Source organism: Gigantopelta aegis, chromosome 7 (assembly GCF_016097555.1).
Source record: "Gigantopelta aegis isolate Gae_Host chromosome 7, Gae_host_genome, whole genome shotgun sequence".
NCBI lineage: Eukaryota > Metazoa > Mollusca > Gastropoda > Neomphalida > Peltospiridae > Gigantopelta > Gigantopelta aegis.
The window spans coordinates 5838421-5864822 of NC_054705.1; the positions used below are offsets into that span (position 1 = coordinate 5838421).

At 41.8% G+C, this 26402-nt stretch overlaps 6 protein-coding genes across 6 annotated transcripts; 3 read left to right on the forward strand and 3 right to left on the reverse strand.

Annotated features, from left to right (window-relative positions):
* Positions 1-3675: 3675 nt before the first annotated feature.
* Positions 3676-6025, forward strand: LOC121377555 (THAP domain-containing protein 1-like). The gene is made up of 2 exons (XM_041505602.1): positions 3676-3960; positions 5009-6025. The coding sequence occupies exons 1-2, from the start codon at positions 3762-3764 to the stop codon at positions 5248-5250; spliced, it is 441 nt and encodes a 146-aa protein (XP_041361536.1). The 5' UTR covers positions 3676-3761; the 3' UTR covers positions 5251-6025.
* Positions 6026-7079: 1054 nt separating this feature from the next.
* LOC121377829 lies at positions 7080-10416 on the reverse strand. The gene is made up of 4 exons (XM_041505927.1): positions 10321-10416; positions 9702-9887; positions 8751-8877; positions 7080-7406 (listed from the first exon to the last, which is right to left on the reverse strand). The coding sequence occupies exons 1-4, from the start codon at positions 10350-10352 to the stop codon at positions 7080-7082; spliced, it is 672 nt and encodes a 223-aa protein (XP_041361861.1). The 5' UTR covers positions 10353-10416.
* Positions 10417-10927: 511 nt separating this feature from the next.
* Positions 10928-14940, forward strand: LOC121377830. The gene is made up of 4 exons (XM_041505929.1): positions 10928-10954; positions 12345-12530; positions 12562-14364; positions 14410-14940. The coding sequence occupies exons 1-4, from the start codon at positions 10928-10930 to the stop codon at positions 14938-14940; spliced, it is 2547 nt and encodes an 848-aa protein (XP_041361863.1).
* Positions 14941-14991: 51 nt separating this feature from the next.
* Positions 14992-16173, forward strand: LOC121377831. Its single transcript, XM_041505930.1, has one exon. It carries the CDS (start codon positions 14992-14994, stop codon positions 16171-16173), a length of 1182 nt encoding a protein of 393 aa, XP_041361864.1.
* Positions 16174-20052: 3879 nt separating this feature from the next.
* On the reverse strand, positions 20053-21090 carry LOC121377832 (uncharacterized protein F54H12.2-like). The gene has a single exon (XM_041505931.1). It carries the CDS (start codon positions 21088-21090, stop codon positions 20053-20055), a length of 1038 nt encoding a protein of 345 aa, XP_041361865.1.
* Positions 21091-22671: 1581 nt separating this feature from the next.
* On the reverse strand, positions 22672-23232 carry LOC121377833. The gene has a single exon (XM_041505932.1). It carries the CDS (start codon positions 23230-23232, stop codon positions 22672-22674), a length of 561 nt encoding a protein of 186 aa, XP_041361866.1.
* Positions 23233-26402: the final 3170 nt, after the last annotated feature.

Here is a 26402-nt window from a genome sequence, read left to right on the forward strand (position 1 = left end):
CTATGGTTTCATCAATTTGACTAGTACACATAGACAGTTCAACCCAGTGTTTCAGGGTAAGGGCAATGCCTCGTTTAGTGGGGAAAGTTTTCCCTTTATCACTGTCGAATTTCCTCATGTGTATCAACAGTTCTTGCTTCCATGGTTGGGCCATGACGTAGACATTTTGCCCAATTTCTAGCTGACATCGCAATTTTTCACCCTGGCCATGGCTCTGGGATGAATTTGATGAATGTACCGATGCCATCTTCTTCTTCAAAATACAACAAGCCGCAAATATGTGAATACTTCTGTAGCAAAACTGGACGTAGATCTTGTCTGTAGACTTTTCGGAGAGCGAATGAAGATACTAACAAAACTACCCTTTTTATATTCTAAAATAGCAGTCTAAGGTCAGTCCAAGGACGTCAGAACCAGGTCAAGGCCAGCCTTAGGACGTCAGTACCGGCCCAAGTATGCCAAGGCTAAAATATGAGTCACGGCTGCTTACCTACACCAGATATGCCAGTCACTGTTCTCTAGATAGGTCAAGGCTAGGTGACGAGTCATACATCAGGGACACGGGCGAGCGTTCACCCTAGTAGGTCACGCAACTGTCCCAAGTGTGCCAAGGTCAGTCTATGACTCACACCAAGGCCAGACACCTGACAAGTGTGCCAAGGTCGGTCTACCAGACACCTGACGAGGTATACCAGTCACTGCCTTCTAAGTCGGTCATGATGAGTCATGCACCAAGTATGTCGTGGCCAGTACTCACACCAAGGGCAAGGTCACGGAAAATTAGGTCATGACCCCAGGAAGGCCCTCATACTACTGTCGTATCATTTGGAGAATTGATTTAATTATTGAATGGTGAGTCGATAATTACCAAATGTTGCAGGATTGTTCACAATTCACTCTAGTCCATTGTGAGTAAGTGATAGGACACACCACCAAGGTCAAGGTCATCTGGAGTCAATACCGCGTGTGTTGACAACTGCCTGGCACCGCCTGCCCATTGAAGCAACCAGAGTACGGATGACGTCCCGGGGGATGGTGGCCCACTCGGCCTGCAAGGCTGCTGCCAGCTCGGGCAGGGGCTGTGGTTGTCGCTGTCGGAGGCGTCGGTCCAACTCGTCCCATAGATGCTCAATTGGGTTCAAATCCGGTGATATCGATGGCCAAGGAAGGACATTAATGTTGTTGTTCTGTAGGAAAGCCGTTGTGAGACGTGCTGTGTGAGGCCTGGCGTTGTCATGTTGGAACACTGCGTTGGCGTTGGCCATAACTGGAACGATGTGTGGCCGGAGGATCTGGTCAATGTAGCCCTGTGCATTCAGGTTGCCCTGCACGTGGACCAGGTCAGTTCTGCCAGTGTGTGAGATGGCTGCCCACACCATGACACTACCCCCGCCGAATCTGTCCACTTCCTGCACGCAGTTTGCCGCATAACGTTCACCACGACGCCTATACACGCGACATCTTCCATCATGAGCAGAAATCGGAGCAGAAATCGGGACTCGTCACTGAACCACACCTGTCTCCATCGCAGTTGAGGCCATTGTCGATGAATCTGGCACCACTGCAGTCGGAGTCGACGGTGTTGTGGTGTTAAGATGACACCTCGAACTGGACGTCTGGCACGAATTCCTACCTCACGTAGGCGGTTCCGTACGGTCTGGTCGGATATCCTGCGCAAACCTGGTATTGCTGCGGCTGTGGAGGTGGCAGTAGTCAATCGTTCCCGAAGGTGGCGTACCCGGATGTAGCGGTCCTGCCCGGGGGTAGTGACCCGTGGTCGACCGGATCTAGGGAGGTCACGTGTTATCCATGTTGCTGGTAACGGTCCCACAGTCTGGAGATGGTGCTTGGGGACACATGGAATGCCCTGGCAACGGCCGTTCTGGATTCGCCTGCGTCTAGTCGGCCGATGGCATTGTTTCTCTGCGGACCGGCCTCGGTGGCGTCGTGGCAGGCCATCGGTCTACAGGCTGGTAGGTACTGGGTTCGGATCCCAGTCGAGGCATGGGATTTTTAATCCAGATATCGACTCCAAACCCTGAGTGAGTGCTCCGCAAGGCTCAATGGGTAGGTGTAAACCACTTGCACCGACCAGTGATCCATAACTGGTTCAACAAAGGCCATGGTTTGTGCTATCCTGCCTGTGGGAAGCGCAAATAAAAGATCCCTTGCTGCCAATCGGAAGAGTAGCCCATGTAGTGGCGACAGCGGGTTTCCTCTCAAAATCTGTGTGGTCCTTAACCATATGTATGACGCCATATAACCGTAAATAAAATGTGTTGAGTGCGTCGTTAAATAAAACATTTCTTTCTTGTTTCTCTGCGGTTCACTGAGACGTGGCATGTCCTGGATTGTCAACTGTCGGCCAGATACAGAGGCCAGGCAAGCGAACACCCTGCACTTTTATACTGTCGGTGTTCATGTTGCACGTGCAGACAACGCACGTGCAGTGGTGACATGGTTTGCACGTGGCTGCGTTTTTGCGAATATTCACATTTTGGAACTTTATTGTACAGTAGCTGCGTTTTATCGAATGTAACCGTGGGAATGTGTTTAGGACATGCAATGACCTTATATTCACAAACCATGAACCGGTAGGAAACATAAAATCGGAGTTATAACCCATTTGTACCCTTTTGCGTTTCTTTTTTTGAAGAGTATATATGTTATCGCGAATGGAAGATTCTAGGTATGGCTGATTTCAAGATAAGTTTGGAGATAATCGAGTAAACAAACATCGATTGTGTGTACATCACGTAACACGTGCCGGTGTCGCGAAATATATTCGCCCCCCTAGAAAATCGCCAGCCGGCGGATTTATTTCTCGCCCCCCTCCAAATATTTTCTCCCCTATATAGGACGATGATCTATTTCTACCATAGTCCATACGCATACAAATTATGTGCTGTCTTTAATAGTCATCGAAAAAAGAGCCCCTGCGTGTGCTGTAACCTCACCGTGGTGCAGAGGTGTAACATTCTCTTTGAGAATGGCCAATACAGTACAAAATTGAAGTTTTGAGTAAAATTCAGTATCCGTAAAATTATGTTATATTTGTGTTTTTGCACAGTTCTTTACACTGTTTTTGTTTAAGTCTTGAATTTTTATATTGATGTTGATCATCACTTTATTTATTTGCATTACCATAGTTTGACACCCAATAGCCGATGTATTTTTCGTGCTGGGGTGTCGTTAAAGATTCATTCATTCATTCATTCACTCCCTTGAATGTTTATTATTATTTTATTCCCCTGCGCGTGCTGTAACCTCACCGTGGTGCAGGGGTGTAACATTCTCTTTGAGAATGGCCAATACAGCACAAATTGAAGTTTAGAGTAAAATTCGGTGTCCGTAAAATTCTGTGATATTTGTATTTGTATTTTTGGCACAGTTCTTTACACTGTTTTTGTTTAAACCTTGAATTTTTATATTGATGTTGATCATCACTTTATTTATTTGCATTACCATAGTTTGACACCCAATAGCCGATGTATTTTTCGTGCTGGGGTGTCGTTAAACATTCATTCATTCATTATTATTTTATTATTTTATTAATTTTAAAATAAATAAATAAACTAAAGAAGGTATGTAATAAATACAGAACTTCACATACGTTTTTTTCGTTCCTATTTATTGCACTTGTTTATAGGGATGTTCGCCGTGACGTCACGAAAAGTCACGTGACAGGACTGGTTGGCAAAAAGAGTTATTTACATGGCCGACTGATCACGTTGTTTTGGTTTCTTTGTCTCGGTTTAAAAATGGTTGTGTCTTGTTGTGTGGTCGGTTGCACAAGTAGATTTGACAAAGAAAACCCAAGAAGCTTTTACCGCATCCCAAAGAAACCAGACGACCGTAGAAATCGTTGGATTGGAGCCATAAAGCGTGTGTTAGCCGATGGGCGTCAACAATGGGAGCCTACAGATTATGATCGCGTTTGCCATCGTCACTTCATAACAGGTAAAAATAAAATAAAAAATACCATGTGTTTGTCAGGGACGTATCTAATAAACCCCCAAATCAGGAGAGGGCAGGGTTCATAACATTAATAAAGAGGAAACCTTGGAAAATATGTGGGTACCCTAAGTTCATATCGCCTTTTATCGGTGTCACCATAATTTATCCTCTTCTTTAGTTTTTTTTGCAAATAAGTATTAAAAGGGTTCTGGTGCTTCCAACTCACTGCTGTATGAACATATATTTCTATTCCAAAATATTAGCATTCCAAAAGAAAACAAACAGGGGTGGAGAGGTAGACACCATTTAAAATTTGTATTGTAAATTGAACAAATATTTATACATTTGATCTGAATCGGATGTTTTCAAAATTTTACACATAATTTATTTAAAGTAAGCATGAATCAGAAATTAGAGTTCAAATATATGTACAGGCTGGTAGGTACTGGGTTCGGATCCCAGTCGAGTCATGGGATTTTTAATCCAGATACCGACTCCAAACCCTGAGTGAGTGCTCCGCAAGGCTCAATGGGTAGGTGTAAACCACTTGCACCGACCAGTGATCCATAACTGGTTCAACAAAGGCCATGGTTTGTGCTATCCTGCCTGTGGGAAGCGGAAATAAAAGATCCCTTGCTGCCTATCGGAAGAGTAGCCCATGTAGTGGCGACAGCGGGTTTCCTCTCAAAACCTGTATGGTCCTAAACCATATGTCTGACGCCATATAACCGTAAATAAAATGTGTTGAGTGCGTCGTTAAATAAAACTTCTAATCTCGATACTCTGTCTTTCTTAGTACCCCCCCCCCCCCCCCCCCCCCCCCCCCCCTCTCTCTCTCTCGCAATGTTTTTAATTTAAAGTGTATTATGGAGGAGTCATACCGCCAGACAAAATTGACGACTCGGTCACAACTAAAAACTTGTAGTTTTCAATGTCAAAATTGGGCAATCTGGAATAATTAGATTGGAACCCATTCACATGTATTAGTAAAACATATATCTGATACTTAACCTGTCAGTAAAATACAAGTGACTATTTTTTATCATTCCAGGAGAGAAAAACAATGACAAGAATAGTCCTGACTACATTCCCTCCATCAACATGGGTTACCAGGACACCAAATTAAGTGGTACAATCCGCCATGCCAGACACCAGCGACTGGAGGTCCGAAAATCTGAAAAGCAGAAGAAGCAAGCCACTTCTGCATTACTAGATTTGTCAAACACAGAAAATCTTATTGACACACAAGCAGAAGGTAGACAATCATTTATTTGCATGTACATGTATATGTGATCCAAATTTCAATATTTTGGACATAGTTTGGGAAATATTAATTTAATTAATTACACAAACACACATATTAATCACGTATAATGTGAACACTCCCAACAACAAATTATAGATGCTAAATATAAAATATGTACATTATGGTAATAAATAAGAGTAGGTATTAATAAACTTTTTTTAAAACCAAATTAAGTTACAATGTTTTTTTTACTAGTCAGACAAGTATTTACACTTCATTTTGGTACATCTACATGTATATATTGCTTAAATACAATTCGTCAGCATATGAATTGTCTGCCACATAGTGATCTGCATCAAGGCACTGGTTATGTACATAATGTATAGCGATCTTTTATGTACATAATATAGACATATGTTTTGGGGTGAATGTCAAGGTTTGCATGATTATACTTATAAAATTTAATGTATTAATTTGATACCCCTTAATATGCAAAATAAAATTAATTTTCAGTCACAACCCCATGCTGAGACACACAGTATTTGTATAAGGAAAATAGCTTCCCTACGGATTGAAAATCAGCAGCTGTATGAAGACCTGGGGAGGCTTCAGACTGAGAATTGTATTTTGAAAGAAAACCCGAGTCGGCTGAGCTTCGAGGAGCAGACAATTTCAAGCGACCGTAGAATTCAGTTCTACACAGGTGTAACATCAAAAGCGCTGTTTATGTGGCTGTTGTCATTTTGCTCTTTGGCATTGCCTTCGTGTAAAGTTTTATCACCAACATGTGTTTTGATGTGCTTAATTATGAAACTGAGATTAAATCTGTAGCACCAGGACTTGGCATATCGATTTAATGTGTCTGTCACCACAATCTCAGAAATGCTTAATCAGGGGCTGCCAAAGTTAGCAGAGAAACTTGCCTTTCTTATTCAGTGGCCAGACAAAGACAGTCTAAAACGCAATATGCCAAATATTATTAAAATAACATACCCAAAATGTGTTAGTATTATCGACTGTTTTGAAGTTTTTATTCAGAGACCTGGACCACTTACAGCAAGGGCCCAAACATGGTCAAATTACAAACACAACAATACCATTAAATTTCTTGTGTCTATAACTCCAACAGGAGCAATTTCTTATGTATCCAGGGCATTTGGAGGTAGGACATCTGATAAAGTTATTACTCAGAGAAGTGGTTATTTGGACAAATTAGAATATGGCGATGAAGTTTTGGCAGATAGAGGATTTTTGATAGCAGAGGACTTGGCAAATCGTAATGCGACACTGGTAATACCAGCCTTCACCAGAGGAAAGTCGCAGTTTAGTGCTCGGGAAGTTGAGCAGACCAGAAAAATTGCTAATGTACGCATACATGTGGAAAGAGCCATTGAAAGACTGAAAAACTGGAACATTCTGAGTAGTAGTATGAGTATGCACATGGTTCCCCATTCAGACAGCATAGTCACCATTTGTTCAGCTCTATGTAATTTACAACCAAAAACTTGTTTCTTAGATTTTTGAACTTGTATTTGCTTCAAAATGGTACATACATAATTCTGTCTTTTATTTTGTCTCATGTCCACGATTAAATTATCGGGGATTCTATAATTATATAATATGGTAGTAAATTTCAATAACAGGCTAGTAATTAAGTACTTCTGCCCCATTGCTTGTAAAAAAAAAACACGGCCCTAGAAGCCCTGATAGTGTATTTAATAACTTTATTGGTGTTTATTACACTAATCATCAGCTAACAGTAGCTATATCCATTTTATTGTTTCAAAATACATACTTTATAAATAAAATTTAAGGCCACCAATTTCACAATTTTTGTTCAATTTCTGAACATTGTTCATGACTATGAACAGTTTATTTATTTGTCACAGCTAGCACAAAACCATTTTCCTCTAGGCTTCCTGCGAATGTTCACACACTTGTAGTGAAACCACTGATATGGGCAGTCTTCATTGTCGCACTTGATCATTCGACCATATTCTACTTCAGCACAAATGCACCATGTTTGATCACTGTTATCTTCTTTATGGGTAGAAGTAACTACTGGCTGGTTTTCCAGTTTGCGAGACACCAACTCATTTTTGACAAAGTTGTTTACAAAATGTTCACATTTAGCAATCAGACTCTGACAGAAGTCGACATCAATGGACAGTCGTACAATGACCATACTTGGTGCAGTCTTACACTTGGTATAGACAACAAAATCACAATATTGGCATTTTGTAATGTACATTTGAAATTGTACTTGACTGTAATATCTGTGATTCGCTTTATAGATGCATAGATGAATCAAGACAAAAATCCTTATCTGTTGCAGCTGCTTCCTGTACAGTCTTGTCCCTATGCTTAAAAGGACATTTAATTTCCAGGGTACCTTTCCCACAACACTGACAGTCAATATAGCCATCGGGACTAGCTCCAAGAAATGGGTGATCAGTGTTGATCACAAAACCAGAAGGATTACAATGAAAATCTACATGAGACCCAGTCTGATGCTTACTATAGGCAACTCTACATTCGTCTTCGTGATCGATTCCCCATTTCACAGCTTCTTTCTTTGACAAGTCATACGAAACATATCCAACAATGCGCCTTACAAGATTATCTGGAGATGTCGTGTCTCTGCGTGTTAAAATGTCATGGGCCTTGGATGCCGTTACTCTACCCATCCTATGTTGGTACCACAGGGGACTGACAGCTTGATTCCTTGTGGCTATTTCCAAGTTAGCAGCTTGTTGTTTGGAAATTCTGTAGGTCTCAAAATTAGAATTATCTTCCAACAGTGTTCCACTGAATGTTGTTAACAATTTTGGATATTTTTGGATACATGGCAGATTGTGATCAGTGGGGAGGTTATCTGTTAGTCCTGGTATGGAGACTGATGTAAAAAAAGATGCATTTGGTACCAGGGCATACAACTTGTGTAGTTCTTCTGAGGGTGGCAATGGCGCAGATCCACTGGCTTGAACCGTCTTAACTTTCCTTCTTCCTTTTGCCTTTAATCTCCTGAAATATATCAGTTTATTGTTGTTGGAGCGACCTAAAAATAAATGATCCATAATAAACAATAATACAATAATAAAGTTAAACAAAATACAGTAGATCATTTTAGGCAAAAACATTCTTTGTGTAAGCAGGCTTTCTTTTAATAAATAATTTTAGTCATCCAGTATCAAAGAAAACAATTCTAGCATTCATTAGATAATACCCTTAGTTTATATAAAAAAAATTGAAGTGTTTAATGCATTGTACATGAATGTTGTCAACATTTAAAGAATAAATTTATATAATTTCCATGTATATGTCAGGTTTTTTTCTACAGCAGCTGCATTGTTAGTCCTTACTCTACATCATACATTTTTATTTCAGTACCATGCTGCCTCTGTGGTCAAGATATAAATACCACTACCAGTTTAGTGGGTCGACCCATACAAGTGCTAATTTCACATTTTCATGCTTTTAATATATATATATATATATATATATATATATATTTGTTGGAGAAAACAAATATGTCTGATCAAATTACCTCTTTTCGAAAAGTGCTATTCCACTGACAAGCTTTACTGGTTGAGCTGGTTTGGGTCATACCCATCTTAACACCCATCTCGATCTTGAACAAAAGAGCTCCAACATGGCTGCATACTTCACCTAACCTACATGTATAACACAATAACTATTATTAAACAATTTGCATATATATGAAAAACTTGGGTTTGAATGCAGGTAAGTAAATGATGTACAAACATTCCGAAAAGTTAAATGTACAAAGTAAATTTTTTTCTAAACCTAAAGTCGTAAAACATTTAGGAAAGAACCAATTAGCTTTCTTTATAATTTTAGCCAAATTAGCTATATGCAGGTATTATAGGGCTGGAGCGATTAATCATATAATCGGTTAATTTATTGATCTAGGTAATAAAAAAGATTATCAATCTGTTCTGTTCGGTATTATAGGGCTGGAGCGATTAATCATATAATCGGTTAATTTATTGATCTAGGTAATAAAAAAGATTATCAATCTGTTCTGTTCACTCTTAATCGATTATCAAAATTTGCACACATACATTTAGTTCGTTAATAAACTTGAGTTCACAAGTGTTATAATCTATTTTTGCTATTAGTAGTATTACCGTCTTATTTTTCGTAAGATGAAACATCTCAAAATGACGGAAGCAGATGCTGACAGTTATTAGCACAGATGTCACAGCTTCCTTCAAAATAATCTATTTTAGATGGTCACTGTTGCATATGTCACTAAACAGGTTACTATATAAACTGTGAAGTTGTTACTTTCATTCGTCTGCTATGTTGACTTCCATTTATGTGGAACTAAAACGATTATAAATTGATCTGCAAAGTCTGATTATTGATTAGGAAGTCAATAGCAATAACCAGCACTAGCAGGTATGCATAGCTCACACATATTTCTTTATTTAGATAACTATATGTAGTATCATACCCGGCCATACTATCAAACCCGGCCATACAGGTACAGTGTGCACAGTAAACTGTGCCGCTGTTTTTCTCCAAGAAAACCCATGGCTCATGTGGCTTGTCCCTTGCCCTCTGCGAAGGAGTCACTTTAGATTTCAATGCAATGAAAGGGCACTTGTCATCTACTGGATTTGACAGCACAACCTGCACATGTCCGCTAACAACATACCTGTATAATACAAAAAATATACATACATATACATGTAGACATGAAAAAATGATATCAGTGCTATATCAGCATATTTTGTTTTATATGAAAAAATAATATTAGTAATAATATATATCAACTAGAATTTAGTTATGTGCATTAATGATTAAACATGTATGCATGTATATATATATACATGTAAATGAAATTATGAAAATCAACAGCTTAATTTTTTTTTTTAATGTATACACTTGCCCTACTCCCATGGTTAGTGATTTTCAATATATATATATATATACAGGGTATATAAAAAAAAAATATATATATATATATTATTTTGTATAATAATTGTACACCAATTTATAAATTATTATTATATAATAGCGTGTGCATGCAGTGAAAAGACAAAGTAATTATAGGATAAATGAAAATAAATTTTCACATTGTTACTTACTTGTATGCTTCCAGCGATTTGTAGGCTTTCATTGAATCTTTGTTGTAGATGGATGGTGTGTCGATTAAATAGAGATAAATATCTCCAAAAGTTAAATCTGGCCAGTTGCTTGGGTTTGTGCTCCATTTCCCACCTAAACTACGGGTCGGGCAACGTTTTCGTTTCAGAATCGTAAAGCAGCTTTCTGTAGTACCGTTGTTTTGCTTCAGGGGTTAATGCACTCGCATACGCCGACAAAGGGCCATTCAAAACTAATTTCTTTGTGATCTGGTCATCCATTGCAATGATAAAAGAAATGGTTTCTGCCAACCAGTTTTACGCGCATGCGCCGCACTGCGTCATTTCCTGCTTCGGCGAACATCCCTATTGTGCGCAAGAATATATACCACTCGACCGCTACGCGGTCTCGTGCTATATATTATTCTTGTGCACAATAAACTCGTGCAATAAATAGGAACGAAACAAAACGCGAATTACTCTCTAATTATACAACATTACATTAGAAGAATACCCTCTATTTTAGTGTACACTGTCTATGATTATAATTAATTTCTATCTATAGTATAGAGACTATAGACGATATTTTATTTCTTTATTTCATTTGTGAATGCAGTGCCCCGATTTCCGCCATAAGGTATTCATGCATTTCAGAAAGACATTAATCCATGAATATGATTTGAATAAAAACATATACTCTCCGTCAAATATATAAAACTCAGATAATATGTTTCGCTTGTAGTGACGACTTCTATTGTAAACTTTTTATTATCCATTATACAAGTGATTCTACTGATGTAGTGGCGTATATTTAGGAGAGTTTTGGGCTATCCTGGCAGTGTACTTATCTAATATGATGATGTATATACACACACAGAGTGAGCTTCTCTTGTTTCATTCTCCTACTAGTGCACTATTATAATTTGCATAGTAGAGAAAGTTTGTTTTACTCCACCAGTAATATATTGGTCTACTATGATAATGTATTTAGCTCTCCGGTTAGTCTAAATAATAAATAATTATGTGATAAATAGAATCTCACATCCGTGCTAATTTTATTACAGTGGGTGTGTGGGGGTGGGGTGGGGTGGAGTGGATAGAGGATATATAGTGGGAACTAATAATTCCATACTTTCTCAGAAGCTCTTGGTATCGTATAACAACAAATGACTTTATATTCAAATCAAACCATAAACATTTTATTTCAAATTAAGTATCCATCAGGGAACCAAAATGCAATACTTGCATAAAATATATAGTAAATAAAGAGAACGAAAATACGAAGTTATGAAGTCCTATCATATAAACACGAGTCTTTTTTCTTCTTAGATGCACACGATTTTATCCATCGATTTTTTTCTCAGTGACATATAATCGAATGCTCGCATCTTCCTGTCCTGTCCTGCTGGGGGGCGAAAATGTTACGGGGGCGATTCTATTTCGTGACACCGGAACCTTCACGACATGAAACGCGCGTTTCTATTTTTTTTTTAGTAACTAATAGCTATGCATACTTTATCATCAGTCGGCAGTGCAGACATTATGAAAGGTTTAAGTTTCTGCGATTGGCATATTTTAAACAAATAATCTCGAGCGTCTTTCGCCGTAATTATATTAACATTTGTGGAACGCGATGTGATTTATAGTATAATACCAGGGCTTCAAGTCTGGTCAGTTTCCTGACAAATGGTTGTATATATATATATATTTGGAAAATCGAGAGAGCTATATAAACTAATTAGACTTTGTGTAAATGATAGGACACGACGGGGCTACACGGCAAAGTTGGAAAATCGTTAGAGATATATAAACTAATTAGACTTTGTGTAAACGATAGGACACGACGGGGTAAAATGACGTGGCTACCAGCTGAAATACTATATCTTAATGAGTTTCAGGTGCTTTATCCTAAGGGAAATAACTGCATTTTAAAACTAGTGTTCGCATTACGACTCCAAGAGTTCTCCCCCTTACCAATGAGTTGCAGGTGCTTTATCCTAAGGGAAATAACTGCATTTTAAAACTAGTGTTCGCATTACGACTCCAAGAGTTATCCCCCTTACAATATCGTCAACGACGACGAGCTGTGCATGTCCCGTGCCATTGCCGTCACCTGGGCTAAACTGCACAGGGTCACCAACACCGAGTGGAAGGATCTCGTCAAACATCCTCAACTCGTGAATACGGTGGACATGATCCTCAAGCATCGAAAGGTACCGGAATCCTTCTACCAAAATGTGAAAGCCAAGAATCGTGGCGAACAGAAGAAACTGGCCGTCAAACTGCGAACTTGCCGGGATCCGCACCGACCAGCCTTGCAGTCTGAACGACATTCCAGCATTTGAAGTCCTCCTACAATGTCAGATCCTAGTCATCAGTGCCGAACTCGGCAACAAGTTCATCAGAGTCGGAGACCCTGAATTGACACACCCCAAGCTCTTCCTCTATTTCGTAGAACAGCCACAACCACACTTCCACGGAATTGCCAACATAGCGGGATTCTTTTCCATGGCCTACTTTTGCCAGTCGTGCCTGAAGCCTTACAGCAGCAAGAAGAAACATTCCTGTTCGACCACCTGTATCGTCTGCTACAGTGACGACTGTCCAGAGCCCGAATGTCTGATGTCATGCCGTCATTGTCATATGACGTGCCGATCCATGGACTGCTTCCATCGCCACAAACAACAGAAGAAAGACAAGAAGGGACACGTCATTCCTTCCAAGTGCGAATGTTTTTGGAAGTGCACGGTCTGCAAGAAGGTCCTGGACGTCTCCAAGAGGAAGCCTAAAGATCACGTCTGTGGGGAATGGCACTGCCCTGGCTGCAACGACTACGTGTTAGAAGACCATCTCTGCTACCAAGCTCCCAAAAACATTGATGCGACCAACACAAAAAAATTATTTTTCGACTTTGAGTGCCGCCAAGACGAAATGATGAAATGCGAGGAGGGATACCTACCCGTGGGAGTCTGTCACACCTGTCGAGAAGATACTTGCAGTCACGCCAAACAATGTCGACACTGCCACAACTCCTGGTGTGGGAAGTATCAACACCTTCCCAATTACTTGGTGGCTCAATCAGCCTGTCCAGCCTGCAAGGATGACCCTGTCGACGAGCAATCCACGTGCCATTCCTGTGGATCTCGATGTCACAAATGTAACACCCGAGACAAGAGGGGTCGTTTCACAAAGTCACCATGTGAAAATACCTGTGGACACCGACAGATAATTTTTGAAGGTGACGGAGCCCACAAAGAGTTTTGCTGGTGGCTGTTTAACAACGCCCACAAAGGATTCACAGCTGTGGCCCACAACAACAAGGCCTACGATGGATACTTTTTACTGGAGCACATGATCGACCAGTCCATGTACCCGACGAAGATCATCTACAGCGGATCCAAGATCATGTACATGCACCTGGAGAGAGGGCTCGACATTCGCGTGGTAGACAGCCTCAACTTTTTACCCATGAGACTGGTGGCCTTACCCAAAGCTTTCGAGTTGTCTGAATTGAAGAAAGGGTACTTCCCACACTATTGGAATACCCAAGAACATCAAGACTACAAAGGACCCTTTCCGGAACCCCCGATGTACGGCGTCGACTCTATGGGGACCAAGGACAGACACAATTTTTTAAAATGGCACGCTGAACAGACGGGTATATTCGACTTCAGACAAGAAATGAAAGATTATTGCATTTCTGATGTCACCATACTGAGGGAAGCCTGTCTCAAGTTCCAAGCCCTCATGATGGAAGCCACGGGCGAGAAGCAAATCGATGTCGACACGAAGGCCGTCACTTATGTCAACGGCATCGATCCCTTCTCGCAATTCATCACCATTGCATCAGTCTGCATGGGTATCTTTCAGGCCAAATTTTTGAAAGAACATCGCCACGTCAAGTTATCTGACGGAAAGACCCTTTTGGATTGGATGTCCGTCAGAGAACACCTAGATGGATCTTTGTCCGTCAAGGTGAAAAAACAACATTGGGTGACTGAAGAAGAACTGCAGCGACGGGGATTCACCCTCGAAGAAGACGAGAGAGTTCCGAGCCCAATAGCTTAAGTGCCCAGTGCCGGATACGTGCAGAGGGACCACTTCAGTCGATCGTCCATACAATGGCTGGAGTGGATCCAACACCAACATCCACAAAAATACGATATTCGGCACGCACTGAACGGCGGCGAATTCCACGTTCCAGAGACCAACTATCGGCTTGACGGGTACTGCGTCAGGACCAATACGGCTTTCGAATTCAATGGATGTCTTTGGCATGGATGTAAAAAGTGCTATCCTTACGAACGTTCTTCCACCATTCAACCACGCACCAATCAGTCCATCGAGGAATTACACGCTCTGACGATCAAGAAACGTAATGTCTTGAAAGAAAAAGGTTACAAACTCGTGGACATTTGGGAACACGAATTTCGTGAGAAGCAGAAAAAGAATCCAGAAATGAAGACGTTCGTGGATGCTTTAGACATCCAGGATCGATTGGACCCCCGAGACTCTTTCTTTGGCGGCCGGACGAATGCCAGTACCCTGTATTACAAGGTCAACGATGAGGAACAAATCAAGTACGTCGATTTCACCTCACTTTACCCTTGGGTGAACAAGTAAAGTCAGTACCCCGTTGGACATCCAAAGATTATTTACGATCATTTCGAAACGATGGATCAGTACTTTGGCATTGCCAAAGTAAAAGTACTACCACCGAGAAGACTCTATCATCCCGTCTTGCCCTACCGCTCAAATGGAAAGCTGAAGTTTCCTCTCTGTCGGATGTGTGCAGATGAAGAGCAGCAGACCCCATGCCAACACTCGGACGAAGAACGGGCCATCCTAGGTACTTGGTGTACTCCAGAAATTCAGAAGGCTGTACAGAAGCGTTACCAAGTCCTTAAAATATACGAGGTTTATCACTGGTCAGAAACTGCCCAGTTCGATCCAGAGACCAAAACTGGTGGTCTGTTTGCTGAATACATCAATACTTTTCTACAGCTGAAGCAAGAAGCCAGTGGTTGGCCGGAATGGTGCAAGACGGATGGGGACAAGACTCGCTACATCAAAGATTACGAAGAGAGAGAAGGCATCCAGTTGCGAGAGAATGCTGTCAAGAAAAATCCAGGCCTCCGCTCTTTGGCAAAACTCTGTCTGAACAGCTTCTGGGGAAAATTCGGACAAAGGCTCAATATGAAACAGTCCTCCTTCATCCATCAAAACAATGCCGAAACCTTCTTCAAGATGCTGACGGACCCCACCAAAGAGATCGTCAACTTTCATATTCTCACAGATAACATCTTGCAGTTGGAATACCAACACAAATCGAGCTTTGTTCCCGAAGACAAAAAAGTCAACATTTTTTTGGCCACCTTCACCACGTCCTGGGCACGTCTGAAACTGTACAGCTTCCTAGAAAGAATGGACCGACACGTGCTGTACTACGACACAGACTCTGTCATCTATGTGTGTAAGCCAGGCAGCTACCAGCCTGTATTGGGCGATTACCTTGGCGATTTGACAGATGAGTTGGATGGAGACCACATTGTAGAGTTTGTCTCTGGTGGTCCTAAGAATTATGCATACAGGACGAGCAAGGGAAAAGAAACCTGTAAGGTGAGAGGGTTCACTCTCCACCACACCAACGCCCAACTCATCAATTTCGCCGCCATTCGAGACATGGTGTTGTCTCCAACGAGAGATGGGTCCATAACGGTGACCAATCCTGGCAAAATATCGAGAGAGAAAAGAAAGAGAAAAATCTACAACAGACCCGAAAACAAAAAGTACCAGATCGTCTATAACAAACGGGTCATTCTGAAGGATTTAAACACTCTTCCTTATGGCTATTAAATATTAAATATCAGACGTGTTCCAAAACATCAAACTTGGTACGTCATTCTGTGTCAAACATCAAACTTGGTATGAAACATCAAACTTGGTGTTTTCCTCCAAATCAAACTTGGTATGAATCAGAGTCTCCAAAGTGTAACTTTTTTTTATCGGACTTTGTTGGATCGCAGTTTCAAATTCATTTTGTTCATTTTTTTCGTAAATAGTCCGATATTTTGTGATATAGGGAGTCAATACTCCTTTTTTAGGACAGCGATTCAAAATTGTATAGGTATTCTAAATTCTCCATGCATTACCCCACTCTCCACTCACCTCTTGGACACAAAACAAGTTGTGTTTAAGGGGGAAGCTGCAAATTAATTTTTTTGATTAAAAAACAAACAAAAACAACCCACAATAACATTGGTATAGTTCATCAAACTCGGTATTCCCCAAATCAAATTTGGCATCAAACATCAAACTCGGTATGAAACATCAAACTCGGTAAATGAATCATGGTACATTCAATCAAACTTGTTATATCCTACTCAATCTCCTACCTCCCCGCGGTGAGTAGGGGGCAACAGTTCTGACTGGCTAACAGGAGAGAGTAACATATTTTTGTTGTTGTTGAATAATAGACAGGGGACAGGGCCACACTCAGGGGTCATAGGGCCACACACAGGGCCACACCAGGGCCACAGGGCCACACACAGGGCCACAGGGCCACACACAGGGCCACACACAGGGCCACACTCAGGGCCACAGGGCCACACACAGGGCCACACTCAGGGGCACAGGGCCACAGGGCCACACACAGGGCCACACTCAGGGCCACAGGGCCACACTCAGGGACCACAGGTCCACACTCAGGGCCACAGGCCACAGGGCCACACACAGGGCCACACTCAGGGCCACAGGGCCACACTCAGGGCCACAGGGCCACACACAGGGCCACACTCAGGGCCACACACAGGGGCCACACTCAGGGCCACAGGGCCACATACGGGGCCACAGGGCCACCTTCAGGGCCAATATTTTTGTTGTTGTTGAATAATAGACAGGGCACATGGCCACACTCAGGGGCACAGGGCCACAGGGCCACACTCAGGGCCACAGGGCCACACACAGGGCCACACTCAGGGCCACAGGGCCACACTCAGGGCCACAGGGCCACACACAGGGCCACACTCAGGGACCACAGGGCCCACACTCAGGGCCACAGGGCCACACTCAGGGCCACAGGGCCACACACAGGGCCACACTCAGGACCACAGGGCCACATACGGGGCCACAGGGCCACATTCAGGGCCATTCTATAAATACAAGTCATTCACCAAATATTGTATCATTTGTGTAAAGTTGCTTGTAGAGATGGGTCGTGTCAGAAAAGATTGTCCAGTTCCTGGATGCGAAGCAAAGCATTTGTTAAGACTTCCTAATCATCTGTCTCAAGTGCACAAGTTGGAAAACAGAGTACCGTGGCTGACAAATGAATTTGAAGAAGTGAAATCCACTTTACCCAAGAGTGCCATTTCGTGGAGTCCCGAAGTGATGATCGATCCCACACGACCTTGGTGGGAAATGCAGAGTCTGGCTCCATTTGAACCTTGCTCCAGCATGTGCGTGTCTGGTCCGACGGGTGCGGGAAAGACTCAATGGATGTACAGACTCCTGAAGAACCTGAACGGCATGTATGTCAAAGACCCACCAAAGAAAATCATGTACTGTTATGGAGTGTACCAGTCACTATACGACGATATGGAAAAGACCGTGCCTCATCTGACGTTTCATTCGGGATTACTTACACAGATGGAAATAGAAGAGTTTGCCGATGGACAACATGGATTGATCGTTTTGGATGATCTCATGCATCAAGTCTTGGAACAAAAAGACGTAGAACTGCTGTTTACTCAAGGATGTCACCACAGACGACTGAGCGTCGTATTCATCACGCAGAATCTCTATGGACAGGGAAAGTCTGCCAGAACCATTGCTCTCAACACCTGGTACCTCGTTCTCTTTAAAAATGTGAGAGATACGTCACAGATCGCGATGCTGGGCCGACAGTTGTTTCCTGGTCACTCTGGCGTATTGGTGGAAGCCTATCGGGATGCCATGAAGACCCCGTTTAATTATCTGGTGGTGGACATGTCACCCCACGCTGATGATAAACTCAGACTGAGAACCAAGGTATTCCCTAACGAAGACACCGTCGTGTACGTGCCGAGAGTATAAATAGCGTGACATTTAGGGTAGAGCATCACAATGTCTAAAGTCATCAGAGAGAACCTGACGTTCCTGCAGTTCCTGTTGTCTGGTAAATCGACGAAACAGAAAAATCTACTGTTGGAAAGCATTACCAATGATCAACTGAGAACTCTGACATTCATCGTGGCCAATATATTACAAGCACTCCAAAAGCTGAGGAAACACAAGAAAGTGCTACGCGTGTTGGGGGACAAGACAGTTTCTGACAAAAAGAAGAAACAACTGCTGCGAGTTGGAGTCGTCTTACTCGTGTTACAGAGTGTGGCACCCCTCTTAAACGTTGCATGATGCAACACGTGACCAAACACATTCTGGTTCCCGAAGAAAAATACAAGCGACTGTTAAAAGGACAGGTGATGAACGTCCCACGTCATGAAGAAGGTCAAGATGGAAAAGGGTTTGAACAGACGCCACCTGTTGGATATGTGACTGACGTGCAAATCAAGACTGCACCACCCATACGAAAACGCGAGCCACCTCCAGGCATACCTCAAGAAGGAAAATGGAAGAAGAAGAGGTCACTGGAACGAAAGCCTAAGAAGAAAATAAAGCAGTTTAAATGGAAATCGCTGTAAAATGGAATAAAGGTCTGCTCCTTAACCCTTATCTTCACTGTTGGAAACGGGAGCCAATAAAATGTTTGAAAATATATCTGTTGTTGTGTTGTATTGATGTTGTATCGATGTTGTATTGATGTTGTATTGATGTTGTAGTAAAAACAAAACGCAGTGCCATACCTCCAACCGTCCATCGATTCGAGCGGGACTTGTGTGGGCTAGCGGAATTTTGGTTTGTTTTTTCATTTATTTCTAAATTATAATCTCTGGTCTCTCTAGAGACGACTACACATATATAAAATGGACACACATAGGGTTACATCGATAGGCCTGAAGGGCAAAAGCTACAATGTACAATTATTAAAATAAGTTAAGGCAAACTCATGCACGATAGCTTCGTTGATTCTCATGTCTGAACAGAAATAGTTATGAATGTCTCTGAGTGAAGATCCTGTCGATTTCATTGCTATGTAGAACAAAGCAAACAGTCCACACGAGACACTGTCCACGTGTTGAAGCACCCTTTTATTGTAACCAGTGTGTACGCTGTTTCTCTGCAGGAACGTTTGAAACTGTCTCTGGTAATATGCTGGAGGCTTTCCAAAACTGTCAAAGAATTCACCATGGGTAGCACTGCCTAACCATATGGCCACCCAGTGTTGTCCTTTCATGGTCGAGGGCTCTGTGTTGACGATGAATCCTCTTGGAAAACTGGTCAGTCGGTGTCGTGGAAGTTCATCTGCAGCATACACTCTGACATGTCTCGTAACTGGATCAGCGTTCAGAGCACATTCCAACTGTAACGTGTTCATGGTTCTGCGTACAAGACATTCCTGGCTGCGTCGATTTGAAGCAGAAGGTTGTCTTCCGAGTAGATCAAACAGTTGACCGTTTCTGGCAAAGCCTTTTTAAACTGTAAGTCGAGACGTAGATTGCCCCTTTTTATAAGATCCAGGTATTCTTCCTTCAAGTGGTAAGGTTCCAGTGTGAACTGAAACAGAGCATAGCCACTCCCGAAATCGTCTCTAGACACGTCCAGTCCGATGGATTCTCTCCCCTCGAACAGATTGTTCTAGGCCGAGATGTACTGATTATTGCCCACGTGTAGCGGTTGAGCCGGTAACGATTCACCATTCACGTACAAGGCAATCGTGTCGAGACCGTACATGGGAAAATTGAATCGATTCTTGGTGTAACTGCCATTCACTGCTTCGGCAGAGACAAGTGCCACCACGACTTTGTTGGGACATTTGTTTTGAAACAGGTGATCCCAGGTGAAACTCAGTTGTCCTTGAGGGATGGAGGCCACTTTGATGTCACTCTTTGTGAACGGATATTTGGCTTCTGTGTCCTGCAGCGTCTTGGCGTGGGCCGTGATGATAGCTGTGTTGAGTCGCACTTTGCAGACCCTGAGGTACACATCTTCGATCTTGACTTTGTAATCGGGTCTATCTTCTTCTACCATCAGACTGAAGGAAGGTCTGGTCCGGAACAGTTTGATCTGTAGATTGACGCCATTGATGAGATAACGTTTGATGTCGAAAAAGTCTTCGTAGAGTGGTCCTTCCATATCCACGGTGTGACTCATTTCACACAATACACCTCTGTTAGTAAGACCTACATTGATGCCTGTTATAGGATCTGTGCTGTCTATGTATTGTGCATCATCTTTGTAGTAGAGTTGAGACTGAAGAGACGATTCTTTGGCCGTGGACGTGCCATTCAACAACACTTTCAGGTAGCTCTTGTATGGATACAGATTGGTCGAGGTGGTGACGAGTTTTCCATTGAGTGTCAGATCCACTTGCGACCACAGACTTTGAAGCCACAGATTGACGGGTCCCACTTTTTCATCTTTGACCAAAGCACTGCCATCGGCTTTGATGATTTTGGCTTTCACGTGTAGTTTGGTACGTTTCAGGTCGATGTAATCGATGCCTTGTCCATAGATGTTAAACTCCACGGGACTGTTCTCCGTCGTGATCTGGGACGTGGGTCTCGTATCTTCGTAATATATTTTTTCAACAGAAGTGAATGTACGTGGAAGTTCAAAGATAGAGAATTCTTCGGCATGGGCCTCTTCTTCAGTTTTATTCATGTACGCAGCCATTTTTTTTCTACTGACTCAAACGATCCGATTTCTTCTTCTTGGATGTGCTGCTGCTGCTCGATGTGCTCCCTTTGCGCTTTCTCAACGAACTGATGAACTTTGGTGTTGCTTTCCCTTTTATACTCTTCCGAAGACGTCTCTGCTCGGCCTTGGCTTGTTCCACCACCTGTTGCGTGGGTGAGACCATGACCACTTCCGGTTCCGAGTGTTTGTCCTCTTCTTTTTTCTCCTTTCTCCACGTGGGATCATAGAGTTCTAGACATCGATCCACGCTGTACATCATCTGACTTTTCCCACCACGTTGAACGGAAAAATGAGGTTGAAGTTTGCCTAGAGCTTGCAACTTGTAAAAGCGGGTCCACTTGTCCACGTCGGGAATGTACAACTTGTACTGGTCTGACATGTTGCTCCTTCAAATGTTCTCTCTTAAATGACGAGTTGTTTCGATCAAGGTCCTATTTATAGAAAGACGAGTCGACCCTCGTGTCTCCAGCGATCCGTGACCACCGATCGTATGATCTTTGATTTGATCTGATTCATGTGATCGACATGCAAAATGAAGGTTAACAGAGGCGTGTTCCGTTTCAGGATACGTTTCCTAGTTGTGTCTGTTACGACCGGTGATGCGATCAATTTGAGTATGTTCACATAACCATTGTAGGTTTTTACAGTCTCACCCTGACGTTTTTGTCCCATCTTGATGTTAATGCGACCTTCGAGTAATTCTCGAGCGATCGTCACCAAGGCCAACATCTGTTCTCCACTCATGTCATTCAGCAATCCCAATGTCATGTGGTAATCGTGAATGTTTGTCATCAGTTTCAAATATTCAGAATGTTTTAATACGTACTGGGCCATCTTTCAAAACCAAAAAGGTTGAGGCTTCACGTGAAGTGTCAGCGTCACTGGTCCCGTGATGAATGAGGCTGGGTTACCATTTGCATCTTCTGTATAAATGTCCACGATCTGTAGATCTTCAAGTCTCAGAGGTATGTAATGCCATTGTGAAAACTGAAATGATCTTTCTTTTTTATTCCTCCCGAGACATACTCTCCTCAAAAGAGGTTCTTTTCTTTCCCCAACGTGTGAACTGTGGCAAATGTTGGAACACACGTAAATATTGCAACAGTCCGATTTTCTCGAGACGTTCTAATTCTGAACGGTGATTTCGGTGGCTGCTACCACCCACTGTTTGCCCAAACATAGTCTGTCATAAAGATTGACTCTAAAAGACCAGGGTTGGTTGTCTGAAAAGTAAGTGGTGCTATCAGTACTTCGAATGGTGATATACTTATCCATGGTGCTTGTAAGATTTAATCTTAGGATTCGGTAACAGATACCCCAAGCTACTACTGAGTAGTGCCGTCCACAAGTTGGAATTACCCCTTTCTAGAGATAAATTAACAATACACGTAATGACCACGACGTATATGACAATGATCTGAGAAAAGAAAACGGTTTCCGATTTGGCCACACGTTTCCCAAAAAAAGTCCAGGTATCGCCAGAATGACTTCGAGACAGAGGTTGTGCTTCCACGGTTGCTTCCATGCTAATGAAAGTCAAACATGTGTTGGGTCCTTTTATATCATCTGGTAACGAATCAGGTCGGGTTCGGGAATCCACGAATTATACTTACTGGACCAATGAACCCACTTGACCAGTACCTCTTTCTTTTTGTTCCGAGTTCTCTTTGTCAATACCTCCTGTATTCTGTATACCTGGTCTGGATTTTCTGTCACCTTTTGAAGTTCGGCTGCATAGAATGTCCCTTCGATAGAATCACCACCCCAGTCCTTGAGTTTGTACATATCTTTGTTTTGAGACCAGTATCTTCTTTCGATACTGAAGATTTCCCCCGACCATTTTTCTTGATATTCCCGATCAAACTTTCCCCTCATGTGACTGATTCTCACCTTTTCTCCCACTTCAAATGTGAAGTTTGACTTTTTCTTTGGGGATTTATCAGATTTCTTGATAAGATATTGAGCTATTCTGACTTCGCCCTCGTTTCTCTTAGTGACACTGACCGGACTCTGTCCCAACATGCGATGTTGTGTACGATTATAACTCTGAACGATGTCCTGTAACACGTCCAGATATCTGTAGGAAATTGTCTTTAACATGTGTTTGTAAATACGCATTTTGATGGTTTTGATCACGCGTTCAGCATAGCTGGCCTTAGTTTCGTTTAAGGAAAACAACTGAACGACACCACGTCCTTTAAAAATCCGGGTGGGGTCGACTTTGTCCGACATTCACCCACAGGAGATGGGTGTGCCTCAAGGTAGTATCCTGTCTGTAACTCTATTTTCTGTGAAAATTAACAGCATCACCCAGTGTTTAACACCTGGTGTCGATTGCTCGTTATATGTCGATGATGTTCAGATTTGCTATAGATCGTCCAATATGAGTATCATTGAACGTAAGTTGCAGCTTTGTTTGAATAAACTTCATCAATGGGCAACTGTCAATGGCTTTAGATTCTCAAAGGCAAAAACGGTTTGTATGCATATCTGCCAGAAAAGAGGTCTTCACTTAGATCCATAGTTGTTTTTGGACAAAAATCCAATTCCAGTTGTGGAGGAGACTAAATTTCTGGGGGTTATATTTGACAGGAAGCTATCTTTTGTGCCCCTTCTTAAATATGTTAAAAAGCAGGGCTTAAAAGCTCTTAATATTTTAAAAGTTATTGGTAATACAGAATGGGGAGCAGAACGAAAGGTTATGTATAGATCTTTAGTCAGATCAAAACTAGATTATGGATGCATTGTGTATGGGTCGGCACGCAGGTCTTACTTGCAGATGCTAGATCCTATACACAATCAGGGACTTAGGCTTTGTCTTGGTGCAGCTTTGTCTTGGTGCATTTAGAACATCTCCTGTAGAGAGCTTGTACGTTGATGCACACAAACCTTGTTTGGGTGCTAGACGTGCCAAGCTTTCTCTACAGTATGCTGCCAAGATTAAATCATTACCAACACATCCAACACATGATGCGGTGTTTGACAACAAATATATGAAGTTGTTTGATGCAAGGCTAAATGCTATTCGTACATTTGGTCTTCGCATTAAGCGTTTTTTGTTGCTTTCCAACATTGATTTAACTGACACTTTGGAAACTCCTTCATATTTTGTTTTACCACCTTGGTGTATTACACCACCTAAAATTGTGTTTCATCTTTCGCATCTAAAGAAAGATCGTACAGATGCTGTTGTGTACAAACAGTTTTTCATGGAAATTCAGGACAAGTACCGTGATTACATTCCTGTGTATACAGATGGATCACGGGATGGGAATTCTGTGGCTTGTGCTACAGTTTTTCCATCAGACACAATACTTTCCATGCGACTGCCTGACTCGGCATCGATCTTTAGTGCTGAAGTTTGGGCAGTCATTAAAGCCTTAGAAGAAATAAAGGATTCTGGTGCATCCAAATTTATTATTTTTACAGACTCACTTTCGTGTCTCCAAGCTTTACGTAATATGAAGCTGGACCATCCCTTAATTGGGATGGTGATACGAAAGTGTGTCTTTTTATCTATTGCTAATAAAGACATTGTATTTTGTTGGGTACCCAGCCATGTTGGCATCAGGGGTAATGAAAAGGCAGATTTAGCTGCCAAGTCTGCTTTGGATTTGCCTCATGCCAGGGTTGGTGTACCGTATACTGATTTTAAATATGGTATTAACAAATTTATCTTTTCGATTTGGCAACGTGATTGGGACGGTGAGGTTGCGAACAAGCTTCATGCTATCAAGCCAGTCTTGGGAGAGTGGCAGTCCTCCTATAAACAGTGCAGGAAGGATGAAATAGTCTTGTGTCGTTCCCGCATCGGGCATACATATTTAACCCATTCATTTATCTTAAAGAAAGATCCTCCACCTCAGTGTGAGCACTGTCAGTGTCTTCTGACTGTGCGACACATTTTGGTGGAATGTACCCATCTGAAAGCAATTCGAAAAGATATATTTGGACTACGAACTGTGATGGAATCCTTTCGATTCCATCCAGAACTTATTTTACAATTTTTACGTGATACTGAATTTTATTCAAAATTTTAATTTTATATATATATATCTGTGATATTTGCATTTTTTACACAGTCCTTTACACTGTGTTTTTATTTAACTGTTGAATTTTTATACTGATGATGCTCATCACACTGTTGTTTCATTTTACCATAGTTTGACACCCAATAGCCGATGTATTTTTCGTGCTTAGGTGTCGTTAAACATTCATTCATTCATTCTTGTGATGCAGGGGTGTAACATTCTCTTTGAGAATGGCCAATACAGCACAAATTGAATTTAGTAAAATTCGGTGTCCGTAAAATTCTGTGATATTTGTATTTGTATTTTTGCACAGTTCTTTACTGTTTTTGTTTAAACCTTGAATTTTTATATTGATGTTGATCATCACTTTATTTATTTGCATTATCATAGTTTGACACCCAATAGCCGATGTATTTTTCGTGCTGGGGTGTCGTTAAACATTCATTCATTCATTCATTCATTCATTCTTGTGAGGTCTAAACTAGATTATGGATGCATTGTGTATGGGTCGGCGTGCAAGTCTTACTTGCAGATGCTAGATCCTATACACAATCAAGGACTTAGACTATGTCTTGGTGCATTTAGAACATCTCCTGTAGAGAGCTTGTATGTTGATGCACACGAACCTTGTTTGGGTGCTAGACGTGCAAAGCTTTCTCTGCAGTATGCTGCCAAGATTAAATCTTTACCAACACATCCAACACATGATGCGGTGTTTGACAACAAATATATGAAGTTGTTTGATGCAAGGCTAAATGTTATTCGTACATTTGGTCTTCGCATTAAGCATTTTTTGTCGCTTTCCAACATTGATTTAACTGACACTTTGGAAACTCCTTCATGTTTTGTTTTACCACCCTGGTGTATTACACCACCTAAAATTGTGTTTGATCTGACGCATCTGAAGAAAGATCGCACAGATGTTGTTATTTATAAACAGTTTTTCATGGAAATTCAAGAAAAGTACCGTGATTACATTCCTTTTAGTGCTGAAGTTTGGGCAGTCATTAAAGCCTTGGAAGAACTAAAGGATTCTAGTGCATCCAAATTTATTATTTTTACAGTCTCACTTTCGTGTCTTCAAGCTTTACGAAATATGAAGCTGGACCATCCCTTAATTGGGATGGTGATACGAAAGTGTGTCTTTTTATCTATTGCCAATAAAGACATTGTATTTTGTTGGGTACCCAGCCATGTTGGCATAAGGGGTAATGAAAAGGCAGATTCAGCTGCCAAGTCTGCTTTGGATTTGCCTCA